At 43.5% G+C, this 13,054-nt stretch overlaps 2 protein-coding genes and 1 non-coding gene across 13 annotated transcripts in view; 1 reads left to right on the top strand and 2 right to left on the bottom strand.

The window, feature by feature from the left end:
- Septin11 (septin 11) overlaps positions 1–4,038 on the bottom strand; it is a 143,588-nt gene extending 139,550 nt beyond the window's left edge. For all 11 annotated transcript variants that reach the window (XR_005736959.2, XR_013425835.1, XM_040292262.2 and 8 more), the window contains exon 1: positions 3,569–4,038. Coding sequence is in view for 9 of the 11 variants with exons in the window: in XM_040292262.2 (XP_040148196.2) it covers positions 3,569–3,886 (318 nt within the window). In the remaining 2 variants the exon portion in view is untranslated. The remainder of the gene's footprint in view (positions 1–3,568) is intronic.
- A 27-nt stretch (positions 4,039–4,065) lies between these two features.
- On the top strand, positions 4,066–7,744 carry Sowahb (sosondowah ankyrin repeat domain family member B). The gene has a single exon (XM_005337263.4). The coding sequence runs from the start codon at positions 4,110–4,112 to the stop codon at positions 6,438–6,440; it is 2,331 nt and encodes a 776-aa protein (XP_005337320.2). The 5' UTR covers positions 4,066–4,109; the 3' UTR covers positions 6,441–7,744.
- Positions 7,745–8,295: 551 nt separating this feature from the next.
- On the bottom strand, positions 8,296–8,398 carry LOC120892452 (U6 spliceosomal RNA). Its single transcript, XR_005737176.1, has one exon. It is a non-coding gene; the product is annotated as a U6 spliceosomal RNA (small nuclear RNA).
- Between the last annotated feature and the right edge of the window lie 4,656 nt (positions 8,399–13,054).

Raw genomic sequence — 13,054 nt, 5'->3', positions numbered from 1 at the left:
TCACCTCCCTCCCTTCCCTCCTCCAGCCTAAAGATCTGATTTTCTTGTTCATTCATGTCATTTTTGCTTGAATGTCAGGGTTTCGTTGTTGTTGTTTTGTCTTTTGTGGTACTAGGAGTTGAGCCCAGGGGTGCTCTCTTACTAAGCTATCTCTCCAACCCTTTTTATTTTATTTTGAGAAAGGATCTAAGTTACCGAGGCTGGACTTAAACCTGCAAATTTCTTGCCTCCACCTCCCAAGTACCTGGGATTACAAGTGTGTGTTTGGTTCTTGAGTGCCTTTTCAAATGAAAAAATAATATATTCTCATTGTAAAATACTCAAATAGTTTATAAGGCTATTTTTAAAAAGTTAAAGTCACCCCTCAGGCAGTCCTCAAATCTAATCCCCAAATACACATTTCTTTTTCTAAAACAGTCTTGGCAGCATGATGACACATGCCTCAAATCATAGTAACTCGGGAGGCTGAGACAGGATTGCAAATTTGAGGCCAGCCTGGGCAATTTAGGGAGATCCTGTATCAAAATTAAGAAAATAAATAAATTAATTAAAAGGGCTGGGGATGTAGCTCAGTGGTAGAGTACCCCTGGGTTCAATCCCCATTACAATAAAAAGTAAAAATAATAAAAATAGAATCTTATTAAACATGCTGTAATTTTATTTTAAGAAATACTTTTTTCATTTAAATATCTCTAAAATCAAAATGTGTCATGCAATCAGTACTCTCTTAGGTTTGGTTAAATACAGCAATGCTCTGCAATGTGTTCTTTTTACTCATTAATATTGTTCATGATTTCAAACCAACATTTACCTCCAGGAGGCCATTCTAAAAACCAAATCTGGTCAGCTTGCCACCCTCTGGAAAATTCTTCAAAGGCTCTGTTTTCCTTCCCCTAAAACTTTCATTCTGACTGCCGCCTTACTTTTACAGTTTCCTGAACATCATACATTCTCTTCCTTAAGGCTAAGGAGGCCAAGCAGGTCTCTTTTCAGTTAGTTCCCCAAAACAGCTAAGCTAAGCCAAGTCAGATCTCTTTGCCTTTGCACCAATGTGTCTTCTACTTTAAAGGTTTTTCTCACCTTTACTCAAAGATGCCTCTTATTGAAAAATTGTCCTGATCTGCCAAGCTGAGCCTCAGTTCTTTAACACTTCCCTTCAACTTCCAAACATGGTGTTTGCCTTTGTTAAATCACTTGCCAAGAGAAAGTATTAGTGGTCAGGTTCATGACATTTATCTTGTCTGTTGCTCCCAATGTAAAAGAGAGTTCTCAAGCTCACTTTCTTCTTTATAGCCATTTCCAGCAGTGTGGGCACAAAAATAATTGTTCCATAAATATTTTTGGAAATCATGAACTAGACATGAGGGAAGCAGGAAAATACTTCCTGCTATAAGGTACAGAACATTCTTAATTAGAATCCCCTTATCCTGGAACAAGAGAGACAAAGAGGAGGAGAGGTCTGGATGCTTAACCACCAGGATGCCCAGAAATCTGAAGCAATTGGACAATTTAATTTTTGTTCCCTATTTTCTACTTCTGCAGACCTTCTATCTGCAAGTAACTCCATCCTGATTTCAACAATCACATCTTTGATGACCCCCCACTTCCTCTAATTTTTTTTTAAGTGCTTCAAATCCAAGCCTCATTCTCTCTATGACTTTGCAGCAAGTTTTTTATTTTGATGTTTTGAAGGGTATCTACGAAGAAGCTGGGTGCTATGGCATATGTCTGTAATCCCAGAGAGTTCAAAGCCAGCTTCAGCAAAATCGAGGTGTTAAGCAACTCAATGAGACCGTATCTAAAATACAAAATAGGGCTGGGGATGTGGTTCAGTGGTTGAGTGCCCTGGACTCCCTCCTGCCCTACATGTGGTTATACCTCAGTTAATTCCACCAAGACTCAACACTAGGAAATAAATACAAAAGAAAGCTGAAGTTTAATACAAAACATTTATTTTAATAACTATCCTAAAGGCTTGATGTTATGTGGAGATATCTGTGGAAACAATTTCCCCCCTCAACCCACTATTGGATTTAAATTCTAGAAAATACCAAAAATAGACAAAAAATGAAATTTGGGATGTATCTCAGTAGTAGAACACTTTTCTAGCATGTTGTCAGACTCTGGTTCAATCTCTAGTACTTCAATAAATAAATATTTCCATTTCTTTTTTCTGACCGAGATAATTTAAAGCCAGAGATTCCAACTCATTCATGGAAAAGTACCAGGGGTAGTGTTGGAGATTTTAAATAAAGCTCAGCTAATGTGGCCTATATGGCAGTTACTAAGATTGGTCCATGCTAAAATAACTTGACTATTGTAGGGCTAGCATACTTTCAATATTTTATCTTGGCAAAAACAACTGGGGCTCATGCAAAACAGAAGGAAAAGGAAGAAAAGTGGAAAAATGAGAGGAGTACAGAGAGAAGAGTGTCAAATGACAGGAGAGGAGAATTTATAATGAGAAATGCAGCAGTTATGAGAGGCTTCTAAGAAATAGACATGTGCTGTGGCAGCTGGGGCTGAAAGGTAAATAAGACTGTCTTGTACTGAAAAGAAATAGGAAGGCTGACCTAAAGAACCAGAGTTCTTGGAGTGAAAATAGGTAAATATGTTGATTAAACATTGAAAAGCTCAGTGGGCTTGTGAACAGGGCTGATAAAGAACAGGGAGAGGCACACAGGATCTCAAAGATAAATAGATAAACACGTGGACAGAGAAAAGGTAACAGCTGTTGGGGGTCGGGGAGAGTGCTGTAATTCCACCATCTTGAAGAGGATAATGACAAAAGTCAGCTCTTCTTTACAAATGGTCTTGATTTGGGTTCAGTTCATAGTCCTTCAATGGAGAATTAGAGTCAAGCCTTCATTGTATCTAACATTAGGAACAATGGGGTCAAATCAGCCTAATCTGTCTGTATTTTCAGCATTTTGAGCATGGAGGGAAACTTAGATTACAAAGCAAAGACTTCGCTAGTTAAACCAACCTAAACACAATGCGTATCTCTTCTGTTCACACATTTTAGACTAAATATAAACAAAATAATCCTAAAGAACTGGCTAAGATACAATTCCTATTGATTTGGGCTCCCAAGACAATAAATAATTCAACAGTTTTTTGTATTTTTTTTCCTTGCATCTTAAGGTGAGAAAATTATGTAGGAAAAAGAAAGGCAGATACTAATATTAGCCTGTAATTTTCAGTCATTTCTTTTTCAGTACAGACACCGGTTGGTGTATTTGGACACCATAAAGCCGTAGCCTAAGGAGCAGCCACATCTGTATCTCCATATCAAGAAAGATTTGGTTTGGGCGCAATGTAAGTTCCCTGGATTTCAGTACTTCCCCGCCCCCCCCCCCAACGCCCGGAATCTGAAATTATTCCCTGACATTGGTAATACGGAAAGGCACCTTCTGGAGAAATCGCAGACTGCCTGTTAATTTGACAACTCCCCGCCCCCATCGATTTGGGTCATAACTTGGACTGCTCATGGAGAGGGCAGGAACAGACGTTGTATTGCTTTTGTTTCCTGCCAGGCGGGGACTCACAGGAGCGGCCGGTCACCTACCTGCTTTCCACTTCCCGGGCCAGGAGTGACCGCGCGTCCTGCCGAGAGGTTCGCTGCCCGCCGAGGTTCACTCCCGACCTCACCTACCGGTGCTCTCCGCGCCTCTGACCAGCCTGACTCATCCGGGATGGGTGGGGGAGACCTCAGAGGGCGGAGGGACAGGAGGAGGCGGGCCGGGCCCTTCCCCCAGAGCCAGGGAGGAGGCGTCTCCAGGGCAGGTGAAACCGACTCCGACCTATCCCGGGAACTTTCGGTGCGGGGACTCGCAGCTAGAGGCCCGCGCTGCGCTGGGGCCGCGGAGGAGCCGCCCTCTCCCATCCGGGCTGCGCGCTGGGGCTCAGCCTGGGGGCTGCCCCCTGAGGACCCTCAGCCCTCCTGGCGCGCTCGTTGGCTGCGGGCAGCGCTGGCCTCAGCGGCTGATGGAGGCGGGTGGTGCCGCCCAGGGCGCAGGTGACACTCTCGCGGCCAGGGTTTCTGCTGGAAGGGAAGACCACCGGGAGGGCAAGACGCAGACTCCTCGTGGGCAAGGGGCAAGGCAGCGATGGCCCTAGAGCTGAGCCAGGAGGCACTACTGGACTTTCTGTGCCAGGCTGGGGGCCGAGTGACCAACGCCGCCCTGCTGAGCCACTTCAAGAGCTTTCTCCGAGACCCCTACGCGTCCCCCAGCCAGCATCAGCAACGCCGCGAGCTCTTCAAAGGCTTCGTCAACTCGGTCGCCGCAGTGCGCCAGGACCCCGACGGCACCAAGTATGTCGTGCTCAAGAGGAGGTATAGGGACCTTTTGGGGGAGGAGGGGCTGCAGCGACCCCGCGAGCCGCCTGCTGCCGCTGCCCCTGCAAGGGGAACTGCTCCCAGCTCCCTGCCGAGCGCACGCCGTGGGGAGCCTCAGCCACCGCAGTCTCGGCGGCGGCGGCGCGACAGGGAGCCAGAGGAGGAGCCAGCAGGTACCGCAGCCCTAGCCGAGGTCGCTGGTTGCAATGGACTCCCGCCCAGAAGAACCCGGGAAGCTACCAAGGAAGACGGCGGCCAGAGGCTCAGTCCAGGCCGAAGGGCTCCGGTGCCGGTGGCTACGGCGGCAGCTGCAACCAGGTGCGCGGCGGCGGAGACGCAGGGCCGCTGCTGCTGGGAATGTCTCCAGAACAGCCTGGGGGAGCTCCCGGAAGTGCCGCCACTCGGAGCACTCCCGGACCCTGCCACTGCCAAGGAGAAGCCCGCGCGAGCTCAGCCTGCTCAAGATGACTGTGGGGCTCCAAGGCAGCTGCCAGAAGGCGCGCGGGCTGAGCCCACGCAGGTGCCTGCAACGCCCAGCTCGCCTCCCGCCATCACCGAAGCTGCTGAGTGCAGGGTATCTCCTCCAGTTCTCCTGCCCCGCCCCACCCCTCCAGGAGACCGACCAGAGCTGTTGACCTCAGGTTTCCTGCACCATTCCACTCTGCAACTGCAGCAGCAGCGCACTCGAGAATGGGTAGCCAGACACCCTCAGATGCCCCAGACCCGAGACCAGGGTCCCATTCGGGCCTGGTCAGTGTTGCCGGACAACTTTCTCAGGATTCCCTTGGAGCCAAACTTAGAGACTAAATCACCGCTGTCAGAGCTCCCTCATTTCTCTCATTCTCTCTTTCCTGTGGTTCCTGAAGAGTCCCCAGGTTCGTGGCCAGGGAATCCTCCACAGGCTGTCTTTCGTAGCATTCGTTGTCAGTTATCCCTCCAAGATCTGGATGACTTTGTGGACCAGGAGAGCCATGGCAGTGAGGAGAGCAGCAGTGGGCCCAAAGAGTCCCCTGGGGGTTCTGAAGAGGGGTTACAAGTTGCCTTGGGAACCCCAGTTTGGGGAAAGCTCAGGAATCCAGCTGGGGGCCTATCTGTACCTCCAAAGAAAGGCAGCCCTCAGAGTCCTCAGGGCCTCAGGAACAGAGGGAACGGTCATACCTCTCAACAAGTTCCAACAGGGGCTAAAGGCCCCCCACACCACTCCCAGGAGCCTTTGCCTTGGCCAGCTCCCAAGTTAAGGAGGTCTCTCAGAAGGAGCTTTAGGGCAGGCAAGGCCAAACTGTCTTCCTCTGATGAAGAGTACCTTGATGAGGACTTGCTGAAAAGGAGTCGTCGCCCACCACGCCCCAGGAAACCTTCCAAGGCAGGAACAATGCCCAGCCCAAGGGTGGATGCAGCTTTGACACTGAAACTGGCAGACACTAGGGTCTCTAGTGGGAATGGGTCTGCCGCCTTGGTACCCCACAGAACTTCTGAGCACAAGTCATCACTGGTCCCCCTAGATGCCAGGGAGCATGAATGGATTGTGAAGCTTGCCAGTGGCTCTTGGATTGAGGTGTTGACGCTGTTTTGGGAGGACCCTCAGTTGGCTTTGCACAAAGACTTCTTGACTGGATACACTGCCTTGCACTGGATAGCCAAACATGGCAACCTTCAGGCCCTTCAGGACTTGGTCTCAGGAGCACGGAAGACAGGGATTGTACTTGATATAAATGTGAAGTCTAGTAGTGGGTATACCCCACTACACCTTGCAGCCATTCATGGCCACCAGGGAGTCATCAAACTGCTAGTGCAAAAGTTGTCTTCTCAGGTGAACGTCCGGGACAGCAGTGGAAAGAAACCATGGCAATATCTGACCAGTAATACCTCTGGGGAAATATGGCAGCTGCTGGGAGCTCCTCGGGGCAAGCCCATTTTCTCTGTATATCCCTTAGTCCAAAGCTCTTCCCCCACTAGGAAGGCCAAGAGCCGGGAAGTATCTAGAAATGTCACCCGAAAGACTTCCTTAGCTGCACTACTCAAAAGTCACCACAACAAATGGAAACTGGCCAACCAGTATGAGAAATTCCCTACTCCACGGGTAGAAGAGTATAGTGACTGAGGTGGGCCCCTCTGTCCAACATGCAGCAACCACACTCTCATCTTTGAGTACTCAGAGAATTCAGGGAGAATAGAAAAGCAGCTGAGGGGTTGGCAAAGAGAAAGGTCAAGTGGAATGGACTCCCTGGGTTTCCTGTCAGCACAGTGGACCTTAGGAGCCATCTCAGCTTTGTGAAGGCTCATGTTCTTGGGCCAGTGAAGCCTAGCCAAGTGGCAAAGCCAGCACTCACAACTCAGGAGGTATTCTAGCATTTCCTTTGCCAGTGGAAATTTTAGGCACAGTAAGCTACATTGTTTTTTTGAAGCAGCAATCCTAGGCCTTGGCTAGAAAGGTAACAGATGTCCAACAAAAAAAGAAGCAATTAAAAGAATGCCAAAACTCAGGGCGGGTGGGGGGTGGGGGGAACCCCTCTCTGGCTAGTAGCTCTCTGGCATCTATTAATTTGGAGAATAAATCTTGGCAGAACATGGAAAGCACCAGGTTTGAAATCAGATGGCTTTCTTTTTCTTGATATGTTTCCTTGGCATTCAAATCAGTGTAATAAAATTATTACTGGTGAGTACAATTTGATTTAAGAGATTCCTCAGCCTTGAGCCTGAATCTTCTCAATTGAACCTGTGATAGCTAATGCACAGAGCAATGAGTGCCTTCCCTCTTTTGGGTTTCTTCACTGATGAGAGAAGTAGGTGGGTAAGGTCCAACTTCAACCTTGATTCTACTCCGTATAGAGAAATGAATGTCAGTTAGGCCCTGCTTTTTGTATCAACCCGAAGGGAACTTTCCAAATGTATAAAGCATGTGGCTTATTTGCATAGTGACTGAAACCATCTTTCTGGGAAACTCCCTGTGCCACAGAATTATTAGTAGTAGTTTCAATAGGTTTGAATGGCCAACGTTGGTATTGATAGAAGAGGGGAATGATTTTACTCTGGGGAAGTCATAAGGGTTAAGAGAAAAATTCCTCCCCAGCAGAAGTTCCCTAAGCTGCTAAATATAATTTTATTTGCACTAAACTTGATGCCAATTAGGATTAAATATTAGCTTTGAAGTACTGTATAACTAACTGGAAATGTTCCTTTTAATTGTGTATAAGGGACTGATCATTGTGGATATTTGCAATGAGAGAATGGCTAGTCTATGAACTGCAGCACAACACTGAGATTTTTGAATGTAAATTCAAAGAGGGCTGAAAAATTAAATGTTCAAGTGGAAATTCTTAATTTTTTATGATGCTGTGTTTTTAAAATATTTTTGTTTCTTTGGTTATTTCCCCCATTAAAAGGTCAGCAAACCTTTATAATTCATTATACTATACTTATGGCTAATGTTCTTTATAAAATTGTGTCTCAGTGAGTGTCAAATATTTTTATTTCTTTGTATTTTTACTTTATACTTTGAAGTAAGTCAACCTCTTTCCCTCATCCCCTTTTCTCTCCCTCTTTCTGCAGAACTGGGGATCCAACCCAGGGCCTCACACATGCTGGAGTAGCAGCTCTACCACTGAGCTACACCCCTAAAGCCTATTTTTTGGGGGGGGGAGTGGGAAGGGGCTTCTTTCCAAAAAAATTACTATTTAAAGGATGAAAATTTGGCAAATCAAATCTAGAAAAGAAGAAAAAAATGACAGATAGTGGGGGCATACTCTAGAGGGATGAAAATTTAAAAGAATTCAAGATAGACATCTATATAAATACTCTACTAAATGTCAACTTCTTTTAAAAGTCAAGGAACGTTTTTGCTATATTGTTATCACTAAATGAATTTAGGCAACAACAAATATTTTGCATAATAGTGTGGGATTTGTAAAGGTGAGCAGCACGTGACTTTTCGACTCTTGAAACTTAATATTTAACAATATTTATTTTAATGCTTCACAAATTTGAGTATCATCTTTGTGCAGGGGCCAGGCTAATCTTCTCTGTATCATTCCAATTTTAGTATATGTGCTGCCAAAGCAAGCAAAAATTTAACAATATTTATTCTTGATTGCTCTGTACCTTGTCTTGCTCCCAAGGTGTCTTTTAAAGCTGCACTGTATCAGATAAAAGCTTGTAAAATTAGGCAAGATGAAAAAAGGTGGTACCAGGAATGAGGACAAACAACTGCAGCATAAGCCAAAAGTTGCAAAGTGTCCTAAGCCGGGAATTAGACACTCTGGAAGATATCAGAGGGGGAGAGAAGGGGTAAGAGGAGGGGAAAGGGAGGGGCAAGAAAGGAAAGGGGAAGGAGAGGAGAGAGAGGGAGGAAAGAGAGAAAGAAAGGGACCCTTTTAGGCTGGGGAAATCAGGGAGGGCTTCACAGAGGCCAGGACTCTTTAAAAAGTGAATGACACTGGCCTTCCCAGGAAACCAGCTTTGTTAGTTCTACCACATTCTTACTTCTGCGTAGTGTGTAGTTTATATAGCACTAGTGTTGGCTGATTGCTCACTAGTTAGAACACAATCCTAGGTCTCAAGCTGGTTCTCATCAGGATTCCTCATGTCCCACTGGCTTTTGTCCACATGTCACACCTGATCTGGTCAACTCTCTTATAGAGTCAACAAGCTGTGTGTTGGGGGCAAGGGGCGGGGTGGGGTGGGGTGAAATGGATCTGATCCAGTTGCTCCTGTTGTAATGTCCAGGCTAGGAGGGCTGCCAGGAGCAGCACACTCTTCCCTTTCCCTGCCAGCTTCTGCCTTCCAGCCAGGATCTGGACACTGAAACCACACATCAGACCCACTAGGGTGCTCATGCCCTACCTTCTGTCATGGGGCTGGATTTCTTCAGCTTAGAAATCCTTTGGCTCTTGTTCTGGTAAGTTTATTCTTTTTTAATTTTTTTCTTTTTTTGTACCAGGGATTGAATCCAAGGGCTCTTGATTAATGAGCTACACTCCCAGACCTTTTTAAATTTTTATTTTGAGACAGGGTCTTGCTAAATTGCTTAGGGCCTTACTAAATTGCTAAGGCTGGCCTTGAACTTGTGATCCTCCTGCCTTGGCCTCCAAAGATCACAGGTGTGCACCATGGTGCCAGATACAATATATTTTCAATTTATCTAAATATACCAGATTTTTTTTCTTTTTAAAGAGACAGGTTTTCAGTATGTTGCCCAGGCTGGTCTTCAACTCCTGGGCTCAAGTGATCCTCCTCACCCTCCCAAGTAGCTAGAATTACTATCTTGCCTGGCTAAATATACTGACTATTTATTGAGCATCTAGTATGTGATAAGAGCATAATTTCAGCCTTCAAGAGCTCACTGGTGGCCAGGGAAGGAGGCTTTGAGAGTGGAGTCACTGAAAAACAATCTCAGCACCACGTGTTGAGGATAGGTCTGTGCATCAAGACTTGAAGAAACAGAATGGGATGTTTAGGGAGCATTTTCTATGTATCAGGCTATATTTTTGTGCTAGAAATACAGCATTTAGTATGATGTATACTTTTTCCTGATCTGATGGTGCTTTCCTGGATAAGGGAAGCTGGGAGGTAAGAAGAAAGTTAGGTGAGCCTTGAAGGGCTACGTGAAGAGGATTCTTCTGGAGAAATATCCCAGGAAAGGGAAGGAGTGTGAACAAAGACACAGGATGTGCCTGGAAAGTTCTTAGCTACTTAATAGGACAGCAGTGAGGCTGTGTAGTAAGAGGATAAAGTGGAAACATCATTATCTAACACCAGGTTGAAAAAAAGGGGCAAGTGCTCTACTACTGAGCTATATCCCCAGCCCAATAAATGGCAATTTAATATGAAAGACAAATGTTAGAAATTCTCAATAATCTTAGATAACTGCTGTTTTTGTAGGTATAGTTGTAGTAAATTTTAATGTTATAAATATATTGTGAATATTATAGATATACTATATAATATATAAACATATATTATGGTTTTATTTTCTACTAGTAAAATTGCTGATAGTTCCAAATGGTGTGCCATGGCTTCCAGATGCTTTGATCCCCAAATACATTTTTAAAAAACAGTTGTTGAGATACAATTCACATGTCATGCAATTCACCTATTTAAAATGCAGAGTTCATTGGTTTTAGTAAATGTAGAGTTATGCAACTATCACCATGATAAATCCAAAAATCTGAGAACCACTGACCAGGCAATGGGGGAAACCATTGAAAGTTTAATGCAAAGGCATGACATCTAGGTAAGGGTGGAAAAAAAAAGATTCCTCTTGCTGTCATAAGGGAGATGAGCTAAAAGCAGAGATCAGTTAAACTATTATAATATCTTAGTTTCATCTTAAAAAATATTAGAAATGTTGACTTACCAAGCTGGATAATGTGATATCTACAATTAGTAAAGAAAATTTTAGTTTAGAGGGCCTGATTTAATTGATAAGAAGAATTAGATAAGGTCCAAAAGGGTCTCTCCATTTTCTCTTATGTCCAAAATGCCCTGGTTCCATAATTAAATCACTTTTTTACTGTGATGATCATCTAGGGTTTGGTGAATTCAATCTCTGTAAAGGCTGTTTAGCACAACACTGTTGCTGTGTGTGCTTGGTTTGCCAACATCAAAACAAATTTAAAATGTTTAATAAAAAGTAGGATAGTGCAAAGTACTGACGCTTAGTGATGAAGTTAGGCTTCCTGTGTTCCTGATGGAGTTTGGATAAGTACTTCAACTTCTGTTTCCTCACTTGGGAGGTGGGAATAAATTACATAGCAATATAAGATTTTTTTTTTTTGAGAGAGAATCAAATGAATTACCATGAAGTCCTTAGAAAATGCCTGGCACCAGAGGAAATCCTCAATAAATGTTTCCTATTATTAATTTAACATACACAGCTCACGTCAATTTCTATCTATGCAGAATTCTACTAGTTGATTTAAAAGAGTAAGAACAAAACTTACTGATCAAACCAAGCACTTCTCCTATGTCTCTACATTAAAAAGATGCTTGGACTTCTCATTTCAAATGAAAAATGACTTCAACTATCTCTTGTAACAATCATTAGCTGGGATGATATGTCATTAAATGGAATTATGTCTAATTGAAATCACATAAACTAACACTAGTCAAATTAGTAACTCTGTTGTGGCCTGGAACCCATACAGGCCAAGCTCTGAAGGAGTGAAGCTTATGATGAGGGGTGTGTGTGTGTGTGTGTGTGTGTGTGTGTGTGTGTGTGTGTTTGTGTTTGTATAGAGCCGCCATCGCTCATGAAATCTGAAAAATCTAAAATTCAGTCATGCAATACACTATCCAAATTCCACTAAGTTAGTAAAGATGCAGTCTCAAACATCATTGACCTATTGAACAATTCCTCCTCCATGATGTGAAAATAGTACTTCTTGATTCCTAGCTACCAGGTTTGACTCCTCTTTTTTACTTTTAAGACATGGGTTTAAGAAATAAAGGCCTAAAGTATATATAAATTATGTCCCAACTTGTTTTAGATGGTAAGACAACTAAGGAGAAAGATACTTTTTAAATGTCTACTGGGGGCAAAGCCAGAACTGTTTTGGAAGTGCCTAATTCTTTTATATAGTCTATTTTTTTTTCCTTTTCCTTCCTGTATCATCACTTTGTAAAACCATAGTTTTAGTTAATCTTATAAGACTTGAAGCTCGTCTAGATCAGAGCATTTGGAGTTTCCGACTAGAATGGACTTTCAAAAGTGAGCAAAATGTTATTCACGCTGCTAATAACAAAAGCTTTACCTGAATTAATGGTCACACAGACTTGTCTCTGCAGAGAGCCAGGCCTTTACAGTGGTTGTGTGCTCTCTGAGGGGTTCTTAGTTTTCCACCTAGTTTGACCCTAACAGCTTCTATGCCAAAGGTGAAGTCTCTGTGAATCTCAGATTTGTGAAGGAGAGGAGGGAGGACAAAAATATACCAATAACATTGAGCAACCTCAGCTTTTCAGGACAGACAGTGCTAAAATGTACAATGTTACTGACGGGAAGCAGCAAATGGGGAAGGGGGACATAAAAGATGGACTGTGCTTTATCTTGAGGCTATAATTCTCACAATAGTGATTTTAACTATTTTCAAGGGGCACCTAAATTAAGTAATACTTTATAGTAACATATAATTGTTACTATGCATTGTAGAAAGATCACAAGATGTTGCCCTGAATTAACTAACTAGATACTTCTCCAAGGAAGAATTTCAAACTGCCAATAAATGATGAAAACATGTTCAATATCTTTAGCAATTAGGGAACTGCAAATCAACAGTGCACTGATATTTTATCTCATCCTGGTTAGAATGGGAAAATGCTAGTACAACCACTGTGGAAATCTGTATCGAGAGTCCTCAAAAGACTAGAAATGAAACAAGCATATGACCCAGCTATACCACTTCTTAGTATTTATCCCAAAGAGTTAAGTCATATGTGCATACTATAGTCATACATGCATGTCCTTGTTTGTAGCAGCACAATTCACAATAGCCAAACAACAGATGAATGAATAAAGAAATTGTTGCGTTTATACACAATGGAGTTTTATCAGCCATTAAGAAGAATGAAGGTATGTCATTGCAAGAAAATAGATGAAACTTGAGAGTATTATGATCAGTGAAATAAGCCAGACCCAGAAAGTCAAGAGTGGTATTTTTTTTCTCTCGTATATGAAAGCTAGAGAGAAAAAGGGGAAAAACTAAGTAGGAGATGGGTATCACA

This window comes from Ictidomys tridecemlineatus, chromosome 9 (assembly GCF_052094955.1).
Source record: "Ictidomys tridecemlineatus isolate mIctTri1 chromosome 9, mIctTri1.hap1, whole genome shotgun sequence".
NCBI lineage: Eukaryota > Metazoa > Chordata > Mammalia > Rodentia > Sciuridae > Ictidomys > Ictidomys tridecemlineatus.
Note: the sequence above shows the minus strand (reverse complement) of the source record. Positions and strands in the feature narration are given on the sequence as shown.

Bases quoted from the DNA above. Each gene is read 5' to 3' on its own strand.
- Sowahb (XM_005337263.4), top strand. From the start codon at position 4,110: ATGGCCCTAGAGCTGAGCCAGGAGGCACTACTGGACTTTCTGTGCCAG.